The 27058-nt window shown below is 40.3% G+C and overlaps 1 protein-coding gene and 1 pseudogene across 3 annotated transcripts; both read right to left on the bottom strand.

The window, feature by feature from the left end:
• Positions 1-919: 919 nt before the first annotated feature.
• Positions 920-21652, bottom strand: LOC139210690 (polycomb group RING finger protein 5-A-like). Of its 3 annotated transcripts, none has more exons than XM_070840803.1 (9): positions 21431-21652; positions 15765-16569; positions 15281-15377; positions 14727-14782; positions 12892-12951; positions 12008-12192; positions 11661-11759; positions 10489-10578; positions 920-1326 (listed from the first exon to the last, which is right to left on the bottom strand). In XM_070840803.1, exons 2-9 carry the CDS (start codon positions 15877-15879, stop codon positions 1279-1281), a joined length of 750 nt encoding a protein of 249 aa, XP_070696904.1. In that variant the 5' UTR covers positions 15880-16569; positions 21431-21652; the 3' UTR covers positions 920-1278. The 3 variants fall into 3 exon arrangements, with proteins under 3 accessions (XP_070696904.1, XP_070696906.1, XP_070696905.1); XM_070840805.1 differs by having other exon boundaries at positions 12008-12189; XM_070840804.1 differs by having other exon boundaries at positions 15765-16565.
• The window catches only part of LOC139211311 (uncharacterized), a 22498-nt pseudogene continuing 16371 nt past the window's right edge, over positions 20932-27058 (bottom strand).

Raw genomic sequence — 27058 nt, 5'->3', positions numbered from 1 at the left:
TGGCTGCACAGCTTCAGTCTGTACTGACTGATCCACTGGTGAAGCTGGTAACTACTGATATATGTAAGATTTGTCTACTGTTGCCTCCGTGTCATCGTTTCATACAAAGCCACAGGGTATTTGGCTGTGATGAGGGTTGTATAGAAAACCACAGGGACCTCTGGCCTACATAACTGACCTGGAAAACAACAAGGGCAAAACCAACAGCTGGAAGGACAAGTGTGTGTGTGAGGAAATGTTTCAGCGTACATATGAGCCTATGAAGGTGTGAGTGAGTGTGTGTAAAACTGTCAGAGAAGGTGTGTTTGTCCTCTCTGTTAGTGTGTGCATGCATTCACACAAGTATAGGCATGATTGTGGAATGGATGCTGACATGCCATCCGATGCACCAGTGTCTACAGTGTATATATAGGTGGTCATGAGATGTGTGTGTGTGTGTGTGTGTGCGTGTCATCACTCAGACTTCGACCTGTTTATCATTCTGTCTGTCCTCTTCATTCATAAATTCAGTCACCAACATGCTTCACCTGTTTTAGTGAGCAGACACACTGTCTGACCCTAACCACCACAACACATAAAACATTGGGTGAACGTGTGCGTGTGTGTTTGTGTGTGGTCGCATCTGGTGTGACCAGTGACAGGAAAAGTACTTCAACCATTATTTTCAAATAAAAACAGCAGTATCTCACTGCCTGTCTTTGAACAAACTGACCATAATGAATGAGTGGGTGTGGGGGTGCTGATCAGGTTTTTCACCAAAACCAAGGTGAACATTGCAGCTGTTTTCAGGAGATCTCCATAAAGCATACATGTGTCAAAGCATACACACTGAGTGTTAATTCTGTCAGCCACACTTTCAGACAATGAGAGGGAACGTGATAAAAATCAAACGGCAGAGGCAAACACAAGTACATCCATCAACAGTAGAAAATCAACATTTAATCTACAGAGTTAGACAGGCAAAGTGAAGATATGGTCATACTTCATTTCTGATCTCAACAGGTTTTTAGGCACAGGGACATACATTTAAAAATATCATATATTATAGCATATATTATTCTATGTAGCATAAAACCTCTTTACCATAACAACGTATGCACTTCATCATTGGCTGTACAAAAATACATTTAAATCTTTCTCTTTCTCTGCACATTGTGGGCATGTGTGTTCCCTAATGTTTTCGATGTCTGTATGTCTTTATATGTGTGCATATATATGTGTGTGTGTGTGTGTGTGTGTGTGTGTGTGTGTGTGGTCCTCTTCTTGCAGCCGTGTGTTTCAGCCAAAGTCGATTCGTGGCCGGTACTCAAGAACCATGGGATACGTCTGAGGGAGGGACAGAAAAAAGAGAAACTGTTTCAGAGGGAGAGAATCGATCTTTTGGTCCTCACACTGTAAGCATAGCCACACATCAGCAGATAAACACACTGCTGCTGCTGAATCGCGGGGAAGAAAAATCTGATAAATACTGAATCACTAATGCTAGAAAATCCAGAATGCAGGTTATCATTTCCTGAACAGACTTTTAGGACTCCTTTCAAAAGGAACAGTTGTTACATCAATAACGTGCATTTTTGACCCTGATATGCTAAAACAACATGTCTACACACATATTCACACACATTCTAGACCAGAGGCCTCAAACTGCCCGGCCCGCGGGCCACTTGCGGCCCACTGGCCCCCACCCTCCGACCCGGCCCAGATGTCAAAAACACAATGCAATCCGGCCCGCGAAATATTTTTTAATTTAATTATTTTTTTTAATGATGCTTAAACCATTGTTTACTACCGTTCATATCAAATTTAAAAAATAAATCATTCTACAATAACGTGTTTTGACGAGGTAGCAAAGGTCAAAGGGCAAAGGTGCTCGTGTCCTCCCAGGTTCGACATGACGGAGAGCAGGTGGCGCCGATGCGTCATTGTTTGGCTGTAAAAGTGGTAAAAGTGTCGCTTTCTAAGGCAAAAAGAAAAGTGGCTGAAGAACACAGACAGTTTTAAGAAAGATGGACATTTCAGTGTTTATTTGTGGAGTTCAGTGGACATGCAGCCTGCCTGATATGTAAGGAAAAAGTCGCAGTTTTAAAGGAATATAAGCTCAAGCTGCATCACTGGACTACACACGGAGATCAGCATGAGAAGTAGCAGGGAGAGGAGAGCACACAGCAGGCCACAGATGCAGAGAGGACTCCTGTCTCTGCAGAGCCGAAGAGGATGCAGACGCTGCCTTGGAAGTTCAGTGACATGGTGAGTGAATGAATTGCCAAAGGACCACCGAAGGACAGTTACTGAAGGATTGCATGCTGCAAGTTGCCGATATCTTGTGTCCAGTGTTTTCCTCTTTCAGCAAACACTGGCTGTGGCTGTGTTCACTTTGTTGCTGGAGAGTGAAGCTTTGTTAGATTATTTTAATGAAGTTATTTTAGTTTTTTTTTTTTTTTTTTAAAAAGCAAGAACAAAAGACCTGTACTAGAAGCTGAAAACAACTGTTTGGAAAATGTTTCTAAACTGCAGTTTACAATTTGTTCTGTTTGAAATGACAAATTATATATTGAACTTGAATTTTGTAGTGGCCCTCCTGTAAGATAACAGTGCTGTCAGTGGCCCCAAGCCAATTTGAGTTTGAGACCCCTGTTCTAGACCAAAGTCAAACCCACATCTACTGCTTGTGCTTCGAACTGAATGAGGTTCATGAAAGCTAAATGTCACAAATTATGTGTCTATATTGTTCTTCTACGTTTATAATTCAGTGTACACAATTTTAATTAAATGCAAAGTAAAAAAACAAAAATCAATGATTGGTGATATAGAAACTATATCATCAGCCTCTTCTGGGATTTAATATCACTGATCAACTGCCTCAAAATTGCTATATTATCTCATATAATGTCCAACTCCATACCATAAAATCATGAAATGAAGGTGTTAAAATGGTAAAAAAGGTTGTCATGTGTATTTAGAATAAAAATGAAACATGAAGAACGCTTCATTTATTTAGAAGTCTTTTAACTTACTTTTGAGGTTCTATGAAAGAATAAATCTCCAATTAAAATTGCAGTAATGTCAAGCCAGATATATTCTTTAACTTTTAAGCCGTTTGTTAAAATCTCAGGTGTTCCTGGTTTTGCTGACAGACCAGGTGACTCTTATTTCATCTGACTTGAAACTACAGGAGTTAAAGAGGAATGTAAACCTGTTTGCACTAAACTGCTCACAATCCACCTGCCTCTGCTCTGCAGGGATGGAGGCCAAGTTTGTGATGCAGAAGAAATATATATATATATATATAAAGTAATAGAGGCCTGGCTGCTGCTCGCTCTGCCGAAGACAAGTTCATTTCCAAAAAGCTATTAATTCACCGTTTGGAAAAGCACAGATGGTCTGACATTGGAGATGTAGCGACCTGAGTGTGTGGAAGTGTTACATGTGTAACCAAACACTCTCTGTATCACGTTTGGGGCAGTCGGATCTCATCATTTCTGAATCCAGAAAAGAGCCAACTTATTAAAATGTATTCAGGCTTAGCTTTTAATTTTACAAACAACTTTACGACTTGTACTCAAATTTTGCAGTATGGACTGCAATGAATGTATGGAGGTCAAAGCAAGAGGGTCACAGTAGTAGTATATCCTTATTATTTGCATATTGTACACAACTGTACATCCTTTCTAAGGGCAGCTGTAGTAAGTCCTACAAGTAAAAATTAAAAATATGCAATTTGGAATGTAGTACAAGATTGATTTTCCCAATGTTCAATGAGAGCTGTCAGATAATCCCCACAGCAGAACTATTTTTTGCTCGCACTCCACAACAAATATGCAAAGCCATGTCACAAAACTGCCCTGACAAAAGACTTAAAGTTGTATTCCACCATTAAGATACATGGAAGTGCAAACTTCACCTTCAAATAATTTCTGCAGCTTAAAACATGGTTACTAAAATCTAATTTGAGAGCCGTGATAGCAAGATGTCAATGTTATATACTAAGCCAAACATCCTGCAGTAAACTTGCTTCGGTACTTTGAATCCACCCACTCCATCGATCCTGGTCCGGCTACATGTCATAGTTTCTCAGTTGAAAAAGCGATTATAACCAATGATCAGCCAATCAGCGTCACGGGTGGGCCGAATGCTGTTGTCAAGCTGTCAAACTTCAAGGAGGAGTAACAACGACGTGTTTGGGCTGCTGCATAGTATTACTGAATTATATATGACCTCATCGATTGATACATTTATTCTACATAGACAGCATGTCCTTTTGACATCACTCTCCTCCACTCTTAAAACCCTGGTGAAACCAGTATGCTGTCATGGTTACGACCTAAAATGATGTCAGATTCAGTCGGATACGTTGGTCTCTACCCAGTGGTTGGGGGAAAATCGAATCCCCCCTCTCCATGGAAATCAGCTAGATTTTAGCGATGACAACACCACACTGAAGACGGAAATAGAGTGTAACAAGTTGACAAACAGTTGGATATCAGGCAAGCAGTAAATGTGAGGAAACTAACACTCCATGCGATGCTGATGTCATGTGGCAGCCTCATGGTGAATGATTAGGTTGCACCTTACGTTTTTCACTTAGCAAAGGGAACTCATGATCTCTCAGGCCCCTGTGTGGACATGCTGGCCTGCAGGCCCATTCACTAATCCATCCATCATTGCGGTTAAATAATCGAAATGACACTCCTGCCTCTTTTGGGTGTAAAGTACATTTGAAACAGTAAAAAGATGTGAGCTGCCCTTCTCATAAAAAATTCACAAAGAAAAAAGGCGAGTGTTTGTGTCAGAGCAGCTGCAAAGTGAAGAGTATGTCTCCTGTTTTTGGAGTCTGTCTCCTATTTCTGGCAGCTCGAGGCTGCTGTTGCAGCAGACTACAGCTGCTGTCATCTCCTCCGGCTTTCTGCATTTTGCTGCATCATGTCTGAGAAAAAAAACAACACTGAATCCAACCTAACCCGTCTATCACTGTGTCTGGATCTCTGATACTCTTTCACTCAGCATTTTTCTCTCCAAACACTTTAATTATACTGCACTAACACAAATTCTGTCCAGCTGTCAGCTAGTTTTAAGGGATTTTATTTTGGTGTCAAATGGCTGAAAATGGAGTCGTCAAACTTGCAGCACTAGCAAAAAATAGCCAGAATGCAGCGAAAAATGATAATGAATTTGTTTCCAATTCTACATATCCTACACAAACATGTCATTTTTTATGCTTAATGCCAATATATTCTAATGTAATGTGTCTCCACTGGTGTGTAACATTGCACAAAGCTCATGAAATGTCTCCTCTGGTGACCCTGAATATTCACAACAAATTCTGGACAAATTTTAGATGTCTTTTTGTAATCTCCACATGAACCAAAGTGTCGGTCCAGTGGAAAGCTCGGAGCGGCACCAAAATCAATGGAAATCATTCTCTGGGAACCACGAATCCAGATTTCATTACAATGTGAACAGTAGCTGTGGAAAAAAAAAAGGTGCAGTATACAGTATCTTGTCTGAGGACATCTACTGATTATAAAGGTGTGTTCAGACTGAATGCAAAGCAAATTCTAAGAAGCAATGTGAAGGTGTTGATATAAATAGATATATTCAACAGTGAGGCAGTGAGATTGTTTCCAGTGGAGTAAAAATAAAATGTGCTTATCCCTTTCCAGCTCATTAATGTACAAAGTCCAGAGAATAAAAGAAGAGACATAGGAGAAATATAACTGGAGAACTACAGTTCCAAGTAAGTTGTAAGAGCTGCAAGATCTGCTTTGCAAGCGCTTTTTAACTCCATCCACACACAGTGTGTATGTTACTATGCTGTAGGGACAATGTATATTGGTGTTTAGTTTGGAAGAAACACATTATAATCTTGTAGTAAGGTAGTAGTTTAGATTAGGCTATCTGGCTCAGACGGGAACTGATATAAGGAGAACAGATACATATATCTTATATATCTGATTATCTTTCTCTGAAAAGACCACCAAAGACCAACAAACAAACCTTTTTAATTCATTATTTCTCTAATCCCAGCACTAAATTGTGAACTATACACGTAATAGCAGGGCTGTGTAGGAAAAAAAATAGATGTAATGTCTCCTTGCAGTGTGGATACCCTTTTCCCTAATTAACATCTAGCATCCACTTTCCCTTGGGATTTTTTGTTTTTAAACTTACCCTGGCGAGTTTGGTGTGTTTGAGGTGGTGAAGAGAATCAGCTTTCTCTGGATGGAACATTTGCTTGAAGGTGTTTAGGAAAAAGTTTTGGGTTTCACTCTTAAGTTTTGTTCCATCATTCAGGCCAAAAATTTTCCTGCTTTTGAACTAATGGTGCCAACACCTGAGACTGATTTGTACTAACAAAATGAATCTACTGCTTCTCAATTACAGGAGGGATGGAAGGAATCTGTCACAGCTACAATTTGTGACTTTGGGCTGATCTCAGAAGTACATTGTGAAATTCAAAAACAATGTGATTACTCTTTCTTATCTGATCTGAGAGGCAGAGTTGACCTTTGAACAGCAGAAACGGGGATGGACTATCTAGGACAGCTCCGTCTATCCAGCACGACTGTCAGCAGCAACCATCTGGCATTTAAACTGTCAGTGTGTTGTGTAGACACAACAGTCAGGTTCAGGTCACAAGTCTCTGTCTTCTTTATCACCACCTGTCTCTGCCAATACGCTGCTACTGTTAAGACTCCTGTGACGAAACCAGCTCGTGCTCATACTGAAAATGACAACAGTGCATGTTTTTTTTCTAGGGGATTATAACAACTCGTGTTTACGTAGGCGACCTCTAGTGGCCCTGTAATTCTGACAGCAAATGAGGAAGTTACATGATATAGTATGAAGTGCAAAGAAGTCAGCGTGGAGAGAAGGCTGTGGATGGTTGGATGGACTCGACTTTCAACCAGGAGAACGCTGTTTGTGTCCTGTGTGAAACCAAAAGTCTGCATTGATTAATTTCAATTGCCTTATTTTATGTGACATTAGACACAAGTTACTTTACACATGCGATGCAACTTACATCTTATGTCACTTCCATGATGGAAATGACATAAGATGTAAGTTACATCATACTGTTGCCTAAACCTAACCAACTGCGACCTTGTCACAACATTAAATTACAATAACCCTAACCCTAGCGCTAGTGCTCATATATTGTTTTGTGGGGCAATTGGAAATCAACTTATTCTGTTATTTTAGTATAAGGACATGTTGGACAAAACACATTGCTTTTAAGTCAATTCATGTAATTTCATGTAAAGATGAACACCGTAGCCATTTATCTTTTAATCTAAGTAAGTCAGATATATCAGTATGTTATAATGCATTAGTGCATGGATTTAAAAACCATTTTAATAGTTAATACGCCTCCTACTATATACAAAAATGTTGCCCATGATCTGTGTTTCTATAATTGTTATTTTTTTACTCTTTTAAATTCTTCGTAATATGTTGGTCATGTTACCCCTTCACTCTGTGTTAGGTACACTTGTGCGGTCAAATACAATTTGCCATAAAGTCTACTTTTATGATGTCGACCCGGTTCAGTTTTGTTGATTCACTTGTATGTTTTAGCATCTAGTGGTGGTTATGTACTGGACTGAACCATAACCAAGTATTTTAGTTTCCTCAAACTAACCACACATGGGACCCCCATCATCCCATTAGGTTGTTGCACTTTCTGGAATTAAAAAAATTCTATTTGCTTTTGAAGGAGACAGGGCTGCTGATTCAGTCTTTGTGACACTATTTAAATTAGTGAAAAGATTTACAATATAGTTATCTAATACAATACCAAACAACAGCACATTTCTGTAACAAAATGTTGACAGTTAATTTAAACAGAAATCAACCAAACTGTGCAAATGTATTAACTGCTGAGCGATATAATTAACTGCCAGTCAGCGATAACAGACCTCAGAGCGTGCTCATTACCCAGTCAGAACAAAGAATTCTATTTAGTTTTGAGTCTCATGTTTTTTTAAATGATTGTGATGGCATTCAGGTGGCAGTTTCCTGTCAGAGGGAGAAAATGAAGCCAAGCTGTGGAGTTGTCAGAAGGATGAGACTGACGAATGACTCGTATCTTCTTTCTCTTCCTCTTCCGTCTCCATTCCTGACATTCATGCTTCTTAACCGTCTCTCTCACCCTGTCCATCACTCCCCTTCTTACCTTGTCCTTAACCAGACAGGTTTCAAAGAGGACTCAAAATAATTTCACGGTGTTTATCCGTCTGACTCAACAGGCAGGACATAAATAAAGTCTGACTTCTGTCTGTTGTTTTGGAACACGAGAGTGTTGGGCAGGGCAAAGATGAAGGAAACACTCAAACACTCCTGAGAAGATTTGGCTCTTAATGGAGCTGGGTAATAAAAAAAAAAAACTAATTCAACACAGCGTTTTAACTTGAACAACCCATCTTCACATATTCAAATTCAGTGCTTCAAATGCATTTAAATTCAGAGCATTCACCTGGAGCGAATGCGACTTTGCCTTGTACTTGAAGGACGAGGAGTACAAAGCAACAGTATAAACCATTTTATACAAAACCATCAGGTGGTTCTAGAGCTCATGGGGTATGTTGAGCTGAGTCACCATGTTTTTTTTGTAACTAAACTAACTTAAAAGGGGTCAAATGTCTTTGTAATCACTGATTTAGTGAATTGCATGTCGGAGGACATCCAAACATCTGGGTTAAAACTGAGCTAAAAAGGTTGAAAACAACAATGTACAACAATATATCCATTGTTTCACGGTTCTTTCCAGGAGCTAAAAGCAGGACTGACAACAGTGGGACTGAACAGATCTTATAACTTTCATCTGATCTGTGGTTTGGATGCCTAGCAGCCTTTTTCTGCTGTGCATCATCAATACAAGTCTATTTAACAACAGTCACTGGTGTGCTACTTGCAGGGATTACTTGCCAGAGCAGTGCACTGTGAATGATTTGTTTTATTGTCCTAAGTCCCGAAACATAATGTTTATATCATGTGTGTCCACAACATTCCATATGGGATAAAGGCCCAGATGGAAAATGACTTGACCTACAAGTCTGACAATCTGTGCATGCTAAACACACAATCTGTACCTCATTATTACATAAGAAGGATGTCAGTTCAAACTGGATTATTAAGGCCAAACAATGTCTGTGATGTTGGAAAACAGGCTCCGAGCTTTTATGTCCATGAGCCTGATTGTTTCAAGATATATAGTTTTAATATTAAGATATCCTGTTTGTGGGAAATTATGTAAAAGAACAATTGCTCTGTTGTAGTTATATTATTATTATAGTAGTATATAGTAGTATAGTAGTAAGTGGACATGCTGGAACTGAGAAACCTCAACATTATACTCTCATCACACACACACACAAATCAGCTTGAACAGAAATGAACACACCCACACACAAGCGAGCACACACAGTATACTGCATATTAACGTCATGAAGACACACACCCATCCACACACAACCCCCCCCCCTCCACACACACAGGCCCAATGAACCACAGAGCGGACTGATGACCCTACAGCCTGAAGCTGAGCGTGACGTCACATTTCAGATGAAACCGGGACAACTCCTCCTGCTGCGAGTGTGTGTACGTGTGTTCCTGTAGTTCTATATTTGCGAGGTTCAATCCAAATTTAAGACCTGACATGAAAACACCCATCGTTTCATATCATGCTCTGTTGTTTCTTTCGTTGTGTCACAAATCTGTTGCTTGGGTGTGGTTTGGATATAAACAGTCTGACACGGACCAGAGAATACTTTGCAAAGTACGCCACGGATTGGTCCCCACAATAGACGCAAACACCACTAACCTCTTTTATCGTGTCATGTCTTAAAAATCCAGTCTGAGTAAGCACCTTTTATTTGACAAGTACTAATACCAATTGTACCAAGTGTTTCTTTGGCATGAGGGGTACAATATAATTCAAGTCAAACTGTTTTTCAGCATCTTGAAAGCAAAAGCGTTATCTTTGAAAAGTGCGTGAGATATTTGAAAAGCATTTTCTCAGAACAACATAACAACACCACAACCAAACACATGTTGGGAAATGTCTCCTTTCAGCCAGCTTGAATACGAGTCATTAAAGGTTTTTGCTTGGAATGAAAACTTTCTTCTGTGCTCTTCTTTCTGCAAAAACTATTTACCACTGAATAGAGAAGTAGTTCAACCAGCAATAGTTTTCACACATGCATTCACACACAGACACACACAGTAGTTGTGCTACTCATTTCTGTAACTTAACCTGCCTGCTTAACCACAACCCAGATCTTTACACAAGCCTTAACTTAACACAAGGGTTTAACCATAAAATTAAAGTTCAACCTTGTGGGGATGAATGCATTACACATACACACACACACACACACACACACACACACACACACACACACACAAGTGAATGCTTTCCTGCTCGATTGCATCTACGCATGAGCATGCACACATGCACACGTTAACAGGAAGTGAGGGTGACAGCCTTACATTCTCTCCATGTAGCCTCCATCGGGTCATGTAGATGAACTCGAGTGTGTGATCTCTGCCCATGATTTCTCCGTTACACAGCACATCCAGCTGGACACAGCAGCGAGAATGTCATCAGAAATAGGTTGCATTAAAATATTTTCCCGAGGCAAAATTGAACAAAAACACTGAAGAAACAAACAATTCAGGTCAATTAATAAAAAGGTCAAAAGGACAGTGTGGCGCAAAAACCTGTCAAATAACAACACGATGCAGAATCTTGGTCCTAATGTAATATGAGAGGAAAGGGGAAGTTCACTGTGGTTATGAGTGGGAGGCTGCACTGCATGAGTGTGAGTGTTTTAGCCCAGTCTTTTGCAAATACAGACGCCAACAGTTTTTAATCCCTTAATGAAGCTGACTGGTGATAATGATGATTGGAATGGAATATTAATGAGCATCTGGCTTCATTAACACTGGGCTGGTTTGAGAATCAAGGTTAACCTGGTCAGAGTTTGACTTGATTTTCTTTAAGCGGAAATCTGTTATTCTACTTAAATTGTCATCGTTCAGTTGACGCATGATGCCATTTTTGCATGACAAATTCAACAGAGTCTGTGTCTATTCAAACCTAAAACAAGTTGACATCAGTTGTTCAGATAGGTGTTCCTTCTTTTGCGCTGAACTCGGTAGCATTCACACACATACTGTGCTGGGATCATGTTACTGGCAGTCTAGTCTGCTCGCCCGTTCGCCTTATGTGACAATAAGTAATTGTAGACCATATGAGGGGCTATAAACAGAAGGTGTAGCACAGCCATCTGGTTGTAGTCTATATTCAGGAGAAGAAATTTGCATTAAAATGTGGCTGAAGTAAATGTAAAGAGTAAATGTGGCATGAGTTCACTAAACATTGTTCAGCGAACAACATAAAAATCTACTGTCTTGGTAAACTAAACAACTTTACAAATGTGTTTAAGTTTAAGTGGGTAGTAGCCATCTTCATAGAGGCTTAAATGTATTATTTTCAAACTTTAGAGGCTGTTTCAACCAATTGATATCCAGCAATTGAGCTAAGCAGGCATATAAAACGTGAGACCTGGCGAGTAACAAAACATTGACAGTGCTGTTCTTGATAGTTTGATCAAAATGTATATTTGCTTTTGAGGGGGAGGATTGAATGCGTTCCTTACCTCGTAAGAGCTGGGCAGCTTCAGTTTAAGACTGAGAAACTTCTTAATTGTTCCCACGGTGACTCTACTGGAGCAGCGGATGAACCTCTTCATCAAATCCTAATTGGACGAGAGACAGATTCTATTACACTCTGATATAATGAGTGAGGCAGCTAATATGAATGGAGATTTTTTTTTTTCCAGGAAAAGACCCCAAAACACATTCAAAGCTTTACAAGATAGTGATTAGATTAGATTAGATTGTGCTTGGAAACATTTACACAACATTTCCCTGATGTCATTCTTTTAATTAAAGAAAAACTAAAAACTATCCCTGTTTTAAAGGTTTATTCTTATTTAACACACACCGTGACAGTGCTCTCCCCGGACTGTCCCGTGTTGCGTAGGCAGTCCAGACAGATTGCTATCTGAGGGTCACTTCTGTGGTAGTCTTCATCACCGCCATCGTCTGCATCATCACCACCACCACCACCATCTCCATCATCGCCTCCGACATCAGGCAGCCCCAGCCTCTGACACCTCAAGTTTTCTGCTGTTGTTTCAGACAGACATTCACACACACACGTGTCCAAACACACATCGCCACTGAGTTTCCAGCAAGAGCAGTAACATAATGTTCGATGTCCAGGACATTAAGATATCAAAATGTCATCAGAGTAACAAATGACAAATGACAATATTGAATTACTGCTCCCTAGTGAGAACAGTCCAAGACCTGTTTGCGTCAGTAGAGGTTTATGTGGGTCTGCGATGAACGAGCAGGAAATCCCCAGATTCACTTGATCAAGCTGAAAATGTGATGACTATTTAGACTTTAGACTTTTCTTTATTTGATCCCCCATAGGGGGAAATTCTCATCACATGCTGATGAATCAAAAACTCCCATAATCTAATTTCAATCTACTGATTTTACTTCTGCCACCTCTTATAATGTCAGAAAGACAGAAACTGTGAATAAGATGGAAAAAAAAGAAATCACAAGCCAAAAACCAACTACTAAAAGTTCTGTTTTCCCAAGAATAGTGTTACCATATTCCCTCCCCCTCCTGAAAATGGTTCTGTAGTGGAGTTTTTCATTTGTACGTTTTAAACATGGCTGATTTACACACACGATCTCTGAAGTTATTGAAAATTGCAGCATTAGCAGTAAGTTGTAAAAGCCTGAGAAATACTACATGCTACATATTTCAATGCACAGACACATTCATGGTCTGAATGACAAACAGCTTACTCTGGCCGTTTTCTTTGGGCTGATTCTTCCTCCAGAATTCGAGTTCCTGCTGTTCCTCTTCTGGTTCACATGAACAACAGATGAAAAGGCGACAGTGTTAACAAGCAGCGCAGAGACACAGAGAGGCCTTTGGACAGAATTCATTTGTATAAAAGAGGAGGGGTGATTCTCATGTTGCATGACCTGTTCCAGTTTGTGTTCAAAGAACTCAATATCTCTTCATTAAATTTGGTGCAAAACTTAGTGTGCTTTGGGGTGTAATGGGAAAATATGGCAGGGTTTATGTTAAATTGATGCAAACAAATTCCCTTGCATATAGTTCTAAAGAAAGAGACACATTATGAAGACTAGACCCACGTGCATCAAATGGGCTGTAGTGAGGATTCTGTCCAGACAGCAGGCTGCATTTCCATAACGGATTTATAGGATGGGGAATGTATTGTTTAATATGAGCCAGCTGCTATAATTTAACCATGGCTACTAAAGATAAAACTATGTTGAGGTACCCAGGAGCATATGGCTCATATCTCGTCACCGACAGCTCTGTTTGGAACTGTAGACAAGCATGTTCTTGGTGCCATTTCCATCTCTTAAAAAAAGCACACTGCAACGTTGTTTTCAAACTTGTGTGTATGAATAGAATTTGTTTAACTCCAGATTCAAAGTACATTTTAGCCTGATGAACGATCAAAAGAGAAAAATTTGAATCATGCCATGAGGTTAAGATGGTAACAGACAGATAGCTGGACTGTAATGTCGAGTGCAAATAAATCGTATTTAAAAAAAAAAAACAGTTTACACTTCAAAAACCATAAAGCACAATTCATATGAGGTTGATTTTTACACCACTTGGCCAAGCGGCACGAGCCCCACTAAAATATACAATGTTTGTTCCATCTTTGGACTGCCAGAGCGCTCTGTCAGCAGAGGTGAAGTTATGGAGTCATAAAATTATAGTACCATCACAGCTTTGGTTAGACATGTTGACGCGGCTTCTCCAAGACTCCGCTACGGAGGGAAGGTTGTACATCTTCGTCTCATTTTGAAACTCTTCAGCTTCTACTTCTCTAAAAAATAATCTGACACTGACAAATGAATACTTTACTGATCTCTGTGGAAACTCCAATCCATCTTAAAGGGGGATCAAAATGTGTGTTACTGTTTGAATGAGTTGCAGGTTGTTACTTAGTGCAGTATGTTAGTACAGTATACAGTACACTGTGGTGGGCTGCAGTGCAGGTCCTGCCTTTTATGGTGGGTCTAAAAATCTGGATTAATGTTGACCACAAAAAAAGACATAAAAAAACTACCACAAAGACAGCGTGAAAAGAGTCTCACTTGGACTTAATGATTGCTGAGTTGTTGCTGAGGGGTTGGTAGGTTGCTGTTAAGGCATTTCTTGGTGGTCACTACGTGTTCTGGGTGGTTAGTGGACACTGCTACATGGGTGCAAGGATCTTGCTAAATGATTGCTCGGTGACGGTGATGCCAAGTAGTTGCTAAGATATTCTTGGTGATCGCTGGGGTGTATATACAGAAATGGGCTTATAGAAATGCTCAGAATCTTGTGACTGTTTTCTTTCTTACTGGTTTAACTACAAATAATCCAGTGAGGGGTTGCAGCATTGTTGCTAGCGCGAGGGCTGAAGGCCATTTGTGCCACTTGTGCGTAGTAATAAATTGTCCACATGTTTTGTAATAAATTATGTGATTGGAGTGCTGTTGTTGTGTTGTGTTGTGTTGTGTGCTTTCCCTTCCTCCCTTGAATAGTCACATAATTAAACACGGACTGCAAACTGAGGAGACAGATTGATGAAACCATCTGGCAAACTCACTTTCTCTGAGTCCGGGCACCAGCTTGAAAATGATCTCCTCCAGGGTGTTGTCCAACCTGAGAAAACGGAGAGAGAAGAGGGTGAGAGGGAGGTGGAGGGAGAGGAGAGACGGATCAGGTGGATGGATAGCAAAGAAAAGAAGCTGAGTAGGAATAAAAGATGCGAGAAAAAGGGAGATGTAACAGAGAGGTGATTGAGTTGGTAAAAAAAAATGGAGGAACGAAAGAGGGATAGTTGAAAGTAGCGACGGTTGAAAAAACAAAACAGAGGTAGTACAATAAAAAAGCAGAAGACAAATATAAAAAGAGCGAAGAGTAAGATGTGTTAAATGAGATAAGAGAGGAACAGAAGGATGAGGAGACGTGCTGAGAGGAGAAGGATTAGATGATCAAATGATAGAAAGACGAGTACAATAACAGGCCTTGAAAAATGTCACTTTTAAAACTTAGCAACAGAGTTTCCTCAAAAATGAAGAGAGCCATGAGGAAGAAAAATGAAGACAGCTTAAGGGTGACGAAGTACCAGTGACAGAGAAGAAATACAGTACATCTCACCTGAGCATCTCCAGTGGGTTGGTCTCATGGACCTGAATGCCACATTTAGGACAGTCATTGCTCTCCTCAAAGTGCTGCACAATACAGCTCTTACAGACTGCAGGGGAAACAATGACGACATATTTTACTGGAGTGAAATTAGCATCTCTGATGACAGAGAGTCAAGAAAAAGTAGTTAAAAAACTGTGAAAAAGCCTCCCAGAGTTTAGTCTTTATTAGAGGTTACCCCATTTTAACCTTGAAGTGACATCAAATAAACAGCCTGAAGTATTGTTTTCTGTATTGTGTTATATTTATAGCAGTTCATTCATGATAATGTTTTTTCCTCTTATGACATGAACGCAGCATCAGCTGACTACTATGTGTGGATGATGATGTGTTCACATAATGCACTCTGGGATTCTTTGAGCCTTGAACTCTTGAACTTTTGCCTTTTATTTTCAAACTAAGAACAAAAAAGTGTGTGTGTGTGTGTTTCACTCACAGGTGTGCAGGCACTCGGTGACCGTGGTCGGTTTAATCAGGTAACCTCGACACAGGTAACAAGTGATGAAATGGTTAAAGTCTCTCACTAAGTGCTTCCTTCCTGTAGCCGCCATGTTTGGGCTCTTGTAGCAATGCTGTGGTGGGATACTGACCGGGAGTCAGTTACTTTGAAGCTGAAGGTCAGAAGTCCATTCACAAAAATGAGGAATGGAAACAGTTACAGGCTGCTATTGCCTGCTAGAGTTTAATGAATTTGAATTGTTTTAAGCAGAATTGTGTCCTAAGAGTTGGACTCCTGGCTAACGCTCGTCCAGGATAGTGCATGCAAGTGTTCACTATCTGCACTTTATGAGAGATAAGAGATCCTACTGTGTAAAATCCTGCTCCATCCTTGTCTCAAATTCTGTTTTGTAGTCAGTTTTTCTCTAGAAGCATCTCCCACTCAGATCTTATTCCATCTCCACTGAACCATATTAGTCCCATAGAATAAAAAAAAAAAAGACTCCAGGCTTGTTCCGTCTGCTTAATCCTGTTTCCGACAAACCCGTTTGTTAAATTCCCAGAATTCCTGGAGTATAAGACGTCTCGCTAGCCTCCCTGTCTCCACCAAAGTGCCATTTTTAATCCATGAGGGGTCAAAGGTCAGCTGATGACAGTGAGGCCGAAGACTTGTGTGTAGTCGGCCTCATCCCAGTCTGTTCATTCATCATAGTGGTGCTGCTGCTGCTGACGTCTTCATTCGAGTGGTGGCAAGCGGCGACATGGGATCGTCAAACGACTTTTTTACTTCAAACTGAAGCTACCTGAAGAGAATAAAACACAAAAATCAGGGTTGGAGACGATTGAGCTATGAGCAGAGTACAGATCAATGGTTTTACAAAGAAACAAAGAGGAATGGAAAGGTATTCATGAACGATCAACATACTTACAACCTTGCATCCACACACATATACATTACCACAAAAAAACTGCGAAGAAGCTAACGGCATGTAAATATGATGGCGTAATAGCGCCATTGCAGCTAAAAATAAATACATTTAAAAAAAGAATGCTGTTTTTGTCAAGGAGCCACATCACGTCTTTAATACACCTTTGTATGTACTAGACATATTCTAAAAATAAGCTGAAATAATTCAAATGAAGTATATGAGAACCAGATTAGACAAAAAAACGAAGGTTTACTCAGAGCAATGAAAACTGAAGCTGCACATCAGAACAAAATGAATCGATGAACTGAAAAAGCAAACTTTGAAAGAAAGATGAAGAAAAATTCCAAAGAAATATTAGTCTATTGAGAGCCTGAAAGCTGCATAGTATTGATAAAAGTTAATATCGTCATGTTTCTCAATAAATGCCTCTACTCATAAAGTGTTTATCCTTGAGGAGTCTCTCTTTGCTCTCACACAGAATTAAACAGAATTCTGAGGAAAAAAAGAAGAAAAATTTCATCAACAATCAAATAATATCAGATCGCTGTGTCACCATCATGTAATACCTTCAACACCAGGACCATTATCAACAACCAGAGAGGCTCCGTGTGAGTTGAGGCTGTGAACTGGCTAATGGATACTTTAAAGGTGTGTTTCTCAATCCTCAATGCCCTGCATGTTTTAGATGTTTTCCTCTTCCAACACCCCTGGTGTAAATGATCAGCTCGCCCTCCAGCTCCACAGAGAGCTGAAAATGATCCACTCATTTGGATCAGGTGTGTTAGGACACATAACACACGCAGGGCAGGAGGCCCCCGGGACCAGCACTAACAAACACTGATTTAAAAGTTTGTGCAGCATACAGCACCCTCTGTCCTTAGACCCTCAATTTGGATGATGCCCCCACCAAATAATGATCACCAAAAAATCGGATACATGTAGATTATAAAATATATGTTGGTCAGTGACATAGATCAATTAGATCATTAAACTCGATTAAACCCACACATTTAATTACTGTCATTTTTTGTCACTATATATTAACACATTCTTATACCGACATGACAGAATTGCTCAATTTCCAAAGGCTCCAAAACTGACGAATATGAGCATTTTCAGCATCCTCTAAAGGGGACCGGCCAATGACAAGCACATAACTTACGTTACAAAAGGGACTGAAGTTAATTTTGTGAAACGGTTGCTGTTTAGTTTAGTTTAGGTACCAAAACTACCTGATTAGGTTTAGGATAAGATCGTGGTTTGAGTTAAAATAAGTATGTTAGTTACGGAAGTGAAGCTACGCTACATATGTGATGCAACTTGATTTATAACAAGGGATATATTTTGGGTTACTCTCGCCAACCTGCTTTATTGTCAAGCATTTATGACACTGAGTAACTACTGCTATCCATTAACGAGTCATCCAACAATACAACAAAAACGATTATAATGAATGTTTTGTTGAGCCGCTATTGACAGGATGATATTGTTTGTCACTACTTTCCAAAAACAAACATGACTGTTACAAAAATGATTCATATGTCATATGTCGTTTTGGTTCTGTTTTTAGACAGCTAAGACTACTGAGGCTGGGGATGGATCACTAAATGCCTCTCGGAGGCAGCAGCTATTGTTCGCACAAGCACTAGAAGTCATATGTCAATCAAACATAAACATTGTGGAGACTAAAACTAAAGAATAGAAGATGAATTACAAGATTTTTTTTTTCCTATATTCAAGTTTTTGGACATTTTACTTGCTATACAGTTTTACGGGAGTATTATCTTTTTCCCATTCTATAACTTTTTTGGTTCGCTCTCTTCCCTGTTTGTTTGATTACAGCCTCTAATCAAACTCTGTGATTAATATCATTAGGAGCCATGAACATTTTATCCTACAGGATTGTTGCAGTTCTGACCTACATGCATCCGTCTCTGGATTACTATTACTATAGATAGCTAAACTCTCCAGCTTGCCCCCATTCCATCCCCACTTTGATGGATCTGAATGACTTTTGGTTTGCCTGCTGGGCTCGATATTAAGCTTCATAGTGGCGACTGCAAACCCACTCAGATATTTCATATTTACTGAGCTAAGCCTTTTCTAAACCATTTATTTTCATGCGATGGTGTCAGTGCTGCTGTTACAGTAAATGAAGTGAGCGAGCCAGTAAATGTTTGTGGATGTGGGATTAGTCACTGCTCTCAGGTCTGATTCATTCTCTTTGTAAACACACAGCACTCTGCCCATTACTTGATAACGGGCTACCATCAAATACTAATCATCATTCAAATTACTATAATAACAGCTAAAGAATAAACTCTTTGCATGCAGGTTGTATTTATTTACCTCATCCAGTGTATGAGTAGCATGACAATGGGATGTTTACCATGAATTTACGAAAATGAGTCACTCTGAGTTTTGGTGGGTCGAACTACCACAACTTCATTCTATAGGACCATAATTTACTCTTATAATAATAAATGGCATTGGGATATAGCAGTGACACATGTGACTGTGCCAGGAGCAAACAACATAATGAAGCAGGAAAGGCTCTGTTTAACTCACCACTGTGCATCACAGACATAATATAAGTTACTGTAGGAATATTACAGAAATAAAGTTTGCGATACTGCACATAGAAAACTATGATTTCCATAGATTAAAATTGGATGCAAATGATAATGTGAACACTCATAACAAACATATCCACCAATACGTGTTATATTTGTTTCTATGACAACTTTCTAAAGATATCTGCACATCATAAAGAAAGATCCAGCAGTGAAGGCAACGATAAGTAGTTGTTCTAGTTATGTTACTGTTATCTGTCAAAACTGCATACAATATTTATCTGGAATAAAGCATTCGCTTACATAAATGACATTTTCTCTGTCAAGATTTAAAATTTCACTGAACAAAATGTTGTAAATACTATGTCTTTTTTTTATTGTTAATTCATATGTATAGGAAATATGCACTTTAAATGGAAACAGCTGAATCGTTGTAACTGCTTAAATTAAAAAATGTAATTAAATTCTTAAATGCCTCACAATCCTGCACATTAATATTATCTATGTCCTAGAAATTGTTTGGAAACTTTACATCTCTGCATGGATAGAGTCTGACTTTGAACACACAGGATGATTAACAATCATGGGATACATGCAGCACACAGCACTTTTTTGTCATTGTGAGGGAAATATTTTTAAAGTTCCTGAACCCTCAACAACATATCATAATTCAACTTTCTTCCTTAACCCATGGTAAAACTTCCCAACAAATGAAATTTGTCAAAAGCTGCCAAAGCTTCACATATATTCTGCTTACTACAGAAAGTCAAACACACAAAGAGGTGGGACAGAAAACACCAACTTACTGTCAAAGCTGACATGTTCCAACTATCGCATAGCTCATGTAAAAAAGGCTGTTCATAGCTGCTGCAATAGAGCTGCATGGCAATGACATCAAAAGAAAGTCACTCTTTGAATTCCCAAACTTTTTTCCCAAAACTATCCAATGCATTCATTTTGATGATGCAATCGGCTGATCATGACTCACAATCACAAAACTTTCCCAACTTAGTGTCATATTTAGGAGATGTGAATGACAAAGTCTTTAACGGATGCTTATTTCACTAAGCAGGAGAGTGGTGATCAGTTCAGTGGTGATCAGTTCAGGTGTGTGGACTAAAGCCGAATAGATCAATCTAAATACAACAATTGGTTTAAATGATGAGGTGGCTTTTGAGTCCTTATGATCTAATCTGACCCCGCCCTCCCCTGCTGTGTGCTACAAACACAATACTTTCCTATCAAACTGTAAGAATATTCTGCTGCAGCTACTTTTTACTGGGGGGGGTACACGCTTACTTTTCACGTGCAATTTCCATCATTTGGAGATGACGTCACACGGCGTGCGTGTGGACATCGCTGCGTGTGCGTCAGGTGTGTAAACAGTGTTGAACACATGCAGAGCTGGACTGAGGCAGCTTACTCACTGCAGGGAAAAAAAAAAAAAAAAAACAACAAACTAGAGACGGAGGAAACAGCGTGGGCTCCTCCGGACTCCTGCTTCACTCTGCGTGGCTCTTTTTGCTAGAAAAATCTCAAGTGCGCAGCTCAGAAATGCCGCCCCCCCTCCTCAGTTGTCCGTCAATGAGACCCACTCGCACGCGCGCGTGCTATTTATTCACGGAGCGGATCCGCTTATCTCATCGTTAGGGCGCGTCACGGTCTACGTCACCTGTGTCAAAACAACATCAATGGACGACACGCATATAACAGCGGCACGCGCCGACACACTGTGCGATACCTGTTCGGAGGCTCGTGTTCGCGTGCGCGCGCGTGTCGCAGCTCGTCACCGTGTGCCCTTATACCCACACGCACGCGTAGACACACGCGCGCGGCACGTATCGACGGTAAAAGTTGCGGAGCTTCACGTCGGGGCCTTTTAACGGCGCGAACGGGAAGCGCACCGCACGCGGGTTATCCACCGTTTGCGTGAACACATCGTAAATCCCGCATGTGAGCGTGCACGGCGACGCACTTTGCGTGTCAGGAGAGAGAGCGAGAGAGGGGGAGGGAGGGGTAGCGAGAGAGAGAGAGAGAGAGAGAGAGAGAGAGGAGGTCCAGCCAGCAGCGTCAAAGTTTGGCTGTAACGTAACGCGGGCGACGTCGGCTGATGAATTCGCCATCCGCGCAGAAATAATAAGAAATAATAACACATTCCTCACCTCCGTCCGCACTTTCCCGCTGCCCCCGGAGTTATGGATGCCGCGGCTGGCCAGGAATGTCCACCATGACACTGGCAGGTCTTCCTCTTCAGTCTGGTCCGTGCACTGGGTGAGGAGAGAACACGGAACTGGTCGGCTCGGATCTGCCCCAGTCCGTCCAACAGTCAGGGAGGCAGGCAGGCAGCAGAGAGCAGCGGTGGGCGGGGAGCCACCAGGCAGGCAGGCAGGCAGGGCTCGGAAACTGAAAGCGGTTGTGTAACTGAGTGACTATTGGCCTATAACACACACACACATACACGCGCGCGCGTACACACCGAAGCTCACACACAAAGCACCGTGTCTGCTGTGTGTTGTGATGAGCAGGGATGGAGCACCGCACACCAAATCAACTTTCATTTCCAAGAGAAAAAAAAGACAGAAAGAAAGTATAACATGATCAAACGGCGACATTATGGGCCCCAATAGGATTTACCATATAGATATCATACATTATGCACCACCCCACATAAATAACATTTAGCTTATGTCTTAGTCTAATTTCTGCCACTAACCAGGCTATAATGAATGCACAATTGATTTCTTCAGATTCTCATTGTTTATAACAAGTCAACTTTTTAGTAGCTCAACTGTGAAAGTTGTTAATGCTCCAGATATATATGTAAATTTGTCTCAATCTGGCACTCAGCTGCAAAACAGCCAATATAGAAGTGAAACGATTAGTATATTAATGGATTAGAAAGGCGCCAGAAAATTACTCAGCAACTATTTTGAAAATCGATCAATAGTTTGACTTACTTTTCCAGCAGAAAGGTATTTTGGTTCCAGCTCCTCTAATGTGACAATTTGCTGCTTTTCTCTGTTTTATGTCGCTGTAAGTTGAACATCTTTGGCTTTTGGGAACTAAATAAGACTTTTGGAGACAGAAGTAGAAATTTTATAGATCATACGAATAATTGATTAGCTGATAAATGAATCGGCAGATTACTCAATATTGAAAATAATTGTTAATTAATTAATCAATACTCAGGGATCGAACCTTTTGCACGCTTCTGACTGCCGTCCTCTTCTTAAGCAATTTCACTCAAACTCATTATCATTTAGTACGTTCGGTTACTCCTGCACCCCATATTCCTGATGAACTCGTCACACGTAGCTGCACTCAGTAAATCTTTTATGGGAGCATCAGTTGGGTTTGCCAGTGCCCTTTTCTTGATGCTGCTTTGCGCCTTCTTGCCTGCTCACCTGACACAATGTTCAGATGAGCCTTCGCTACTTTGTGGCTCGGAGAAAGTGACCATATCACACAGCTGAGAGATAAAAAAAACAATTCACATATCAATGAGAAGACTTCTCATGACATGCACAATCATATAAAATCATATTTACTGTACCTACTTTGGTCAACTAAGATAGTTATCATCCATCCAAAGCAAAAAAAACAAACAAAAAGAAGTGCCATCTGTATATTTTATAGTTAGTGTATGTTGGTGGTCGCTCTGTCAGACAAGATTTTTCATGCGGAATTTTTGTGTTTTACTTACTTTCATTGATTTTGAGCCACTTTTACTATGTAGTTTCCTCATATTTAGAAGATTTTTTCGTCACGTTGGTTGCTGTGACCAAAAAACTATTCCACTCGTCAAATGCTGACCCAGCTGCTGGTCTCAGCTGCACTCCATATACGACAGAAAGACCTGATAACTCAGCTCTTCCAGAGTTTGTGAGGTCGACTCGCCTTCAATAAATGATTTTTTGTGTCATTCAATAAAACTGCTAATTTGCATCAAACAAGCCCTGAATTGGGGCTCACTTGGTTTGAGACGTAGGAGAGGAAAAAGACATTATAAAGAGAATTCAGAAGTCTTTCCATCTTGTCATCCTTTAGTCTTCGCTCCGGCTCAGATTGAGACGTCAGGGGGAGAAGGATCATCAGAGGAAAATAAAAAGAGATTGAAGGATGTTGATGTGGCGGGAAGCTTGGAGGGGGGGAGGCTGGGGAAGAGATGCAGTGTCAAGATTAATTTCTTCATCACTCTACACTCATCAACACTCACCTTTCAAAAAATGTTTAGACCTAACAGGTTTACCTAAAAAGACATTAAATGATTAAACAGAGTGATCACACACTTTTTTTCCCACTGTTGTTCTGCTGTTGTTTCAGTCATCGCTGCACAAAGGAATAAATCTGCATTCATATTTGTTTAGCAAAAACACTAAGAGTGGTGCTTTGAGCTAAATGCTAATGTCAGCATGCTAACATATTCACAAAGACAATCCTGGCATGCTAATGCTAAACAGATATAATGCTAACTATGTTCAGCATCTTACTTTAGTGTGGTAGCATACTAACTTTTTTTTAGTTTGCAGTAAACATAAATTACAGCAGAGGCTGATGAGAATGTCATTAATTTTGCAGGTTTTTGGTCATAATCTAAAGTATTGAACAAGCGAAATTTTGACCTAATGAAGGTACTAGATGAAAAGTCAAAGGATCACCAGAGTAATTACACACACACACACTGACACATTGATCCCGACTGAAACAACTGCGGGATAGATTGCCATAAAATTTTATTAAAACATTCATGACCCCCAGAGAATGAATCTTACTGGCTTTAGTGATCCCCTGACTTCTCCTGTAGCACCATCATGAGACATTTTGATTGGAGTGGATACAGATATGCATGGTGCATAGAGGATACATCTAACTCTACAAGCAGGTCAAAGTTTATACATCTCAACATCCTTGGCATTCATGATACCCAGATGATGTGCCCTAATGTAACCGTTGGTGAACCCCTTCCTTTTCCTGTAGTGCTCATTTTCACTGTGACTGCCACCCAGGGATTTTTTAAACAATATATAGTCCTCCTTGTTGTGTGGGTTTAAATCAAAAGAATTATGAAGATTTTGTTTAAACTTTGCTTCTAGCAGAATTGCACTGACACACACAAGGGGCCACTGGAGGGAAAACAAAGTCTTCTGTGACATTACCCTGTGGGATATGACCTCTTGTTTTGGGAAGTGGAATGTATCACCATGGCAACGCAGTTCCCAGTCACACAGTTGGACAGTCCTACAGATTGCAAATTCCAAAATGAAAATTTTCCCCTGCAACAATTTCAGTAAAAAATGTGCTTTTTTTTTTTACCTTTGAAGAAAAACTCCAGGATTGTTGAATGAATCTGTTTCCAGAGGTGCAGGGAGTTCTCATTAAAGTTGGCCCAGACTTCATGCTTTATTTCCTGCCAATCAGATGACTTGACAAAATGGAAAAAAAAGCCTACAAGAAGAGCTGACTTGCTTGCTATATTTTTTACTCTCTACTTACTATAATGAGGCAATTTTAAACAGGCCCCTCTGAATGAGGCTGGATCTATTCAGTATGAACAGCATGTTTCCATTTGTATTTGATGATAATGTGTTAAAAATCCGTGCTTTTAACTGCAAAAGTATACTTTAGAATAAACAGTCTCAATGGACATTAGGTTATAACACAGAGGCTGTTCCTGATACTGAGTGACTGATGTTAAGAGTGCATCTGAGCGATGGCCTCTTATGCCTGGTTGTTCTGGCGCACAGTGATCTGTAGTGCCTGCCAAAAGGGGGAAGTTGGAACAGGTTGTGTCCAGGGTGTGCGATGGGTCTGTAATGATGTTTCCTGACTCTGGACATAATGATAAGTCCTGGACAGAGGGCAGGTTGGCACAGATGATTTTCTCTGCAGTCCTGACGGTCTGATGCAGTCTGCTCCTGTCCTGCTGGGTGGCCGATCCAAACCAGACAGTGATGGAAGCACAGAGAACACACTGGATGGCTGCAGAGTAGAACTGGATCAGCTGCTCCTGAATCAGTTTGACCTTCCTCTTGGATGGAATTGATGTTGGGTGTCCCCTTCAGGTCCTGGGAGATTGAGGATCCCAGAAACCTGAAGGCCTCCACGCCAGACACGGTGCTGTTAAGGATGGTAAGGAGGGGGCAGTGTTGGACGCCTCCTATGCTTGTTAGAGTGTGTTTCAGCGTGTGATAAGTGTGATTTCAGTGTATGCTAATGTTTTGATTTTCAAATAATCTTTAAATGAATTTATTTTTGCGCTCCTGTGCGAATCCTGCATGTTCTATAAATGGTGTGTGTGAAGTGTGACCAGAGATGTTTAAATGGACATGGAGAGGAAGTACAATTTAAATTAATTAAATAAACCAAGGATGATAACAATTAAAGATGAAATAAAAATATATATTGTTTTTAACGCCTATTTCAATGTTAATTTACCATAACTAATGTTATTTTGAAATTTGGGCGCTCTCATTAAACTCATTAGAGCTAACTGTACGGATTAGTGTAGCAAGGCTGGTGTCAGTCCAAATTAGAGTAAAATCTAGAGTAGAAAACAGAGAAAAGAGAGAGAGAGAGGGAAAGAGAAACGAGAGGTCACAACTGGGAGAGCAAGAGCAAGAGAGGAGGTGGCTGACAGGTCAGTAGAGGTGGAAAGAGGAAGGAAAAGACAGATTCAGAGAACAAAACACAGATATAGATGAGCTGATGAGAGAAAGCAAGAGAATGAGAGAGATGAAAAGGGAAGAGAGGAGGGGAAGTGATAATGATTGAAGAGTAAGATTACACTTTATATATACACACACACACACAGACACACACATATATACTGGGAGATAATAAAGAGAGAACGAATAAGACTGATGAGGAGAAACGTGAAAGAATTGAGAGCAGAATGAGATGAAGAGAGAAAAATACGAAGAGGCAGAGGGATGAATAGAGAGAGATAAAATGACAAAGACAGCAACAGCAGAGAGATACAGCAGATGGATATCAAAGTAGAGGAGGAAAATGAAGACAGCTGCAAAGACGGACAAGAAAAGAAAGACTCACAAAGACAAAGAGAAAGAAAAGAGGAGCGATGTATGAGAGAGACTCTGCTGTATACTTGGGATGGTTTTTAACCTGGAAACAGTTTCGCCAGTCTGTATTTTTATCTGTTTATTTAAATCACACAAGCGTCATACTTCATCTGTTGTGTTTGTGCACACCAGTCTACATAGATACAGGAGCTAAATATATATGTATAATTTTCATAGCTGTGTGTGTATGTGTGAGAGAGAGAGAGTGTGTGTGCACATTTGTCTGTGTGTATCTGTTATTTATTAAACTTTGTTGGGATTAGTCTGACTATTTTACAGATTTAATTTTACCACTGCAGAGGAAGTAAGTCCCTCCTAAGAAGACTCGGCTTTGTTCAGACTGCAGTTTCTAAAATATCCAGTATGTTGTATCCAGAATGATTTTCAAGGTCTGGACAGCGAAAAAACACATGAAATGTGATTTTTACAAATCAGATCCAAACCACGTTTTGAGGCTACATGAAATGTGATTCGAATTGGATTTCTACTGATGCGTCTCAGTGCAGATGCTCTGGCTGCTCAAACGGATTTCAAAGTGTCTTTTGCATCACTCACAACTCAGCCAACCTTGACTGCAGCACAGAACGTTGCAATCTCTACCAGCCTCTTCCGTCGCTGTCTTTGTCTGCTGCGACCTGAGGAGTTCTGTACCTTCACAGCGCAGTTGTTTGGATGATGGCATCATGGAACTCCATTTCTCATGTTTCTGCG

The sequence above is a fragment of the Pempheris klunzingeri genome, chromosome 12 (genome assembly GCF_042242105.1).
Source record: "Pempheris klunzingeri isolate RE-2024b chromosome 12, fPemKlu1.hap1, whole genome shotgun sequence".
In the NCBI taxonomy this organism is placed as follows: domain Eukaryota; kingdom Metazoa; phylum Chordata; class Actinopteri; order Acropomatiformes; family Pempheridae; genus Pempheris; species Pempheris klunzingeri.
This window is presented reverse-complemented; position numbering and strand designations above follow the sequence as displayed.

What these genes read in the sequence shown, in the direction of transcription:
- LOC139210690 (XM_070840803.1), bottom strand. Translation starts at nt 15,879, where the DNA reads ATGGCGGCTACAGGAAGGAAGCACTTAGTGAGAGACTTTAACCATTTC. An exon ending in CACCGAGTGCCTGCACACCT is followed by an intron (nt 15,378 to 15,764) that starts GTGAGTGAAACA and finishes TTTCCCCTGCAG; the next exon opens with TCTGTAAGAGCTGTATTGTG. An exon ending in GGAGGCTACATGGAGAGAAT is followed by an intron (nt 1,327 to 10,488) that starts GTAAGGCTGTCA and finishes TCCCTCCCTCAG; the next exon opens with ACGTATCCCATGGTTCTTGA.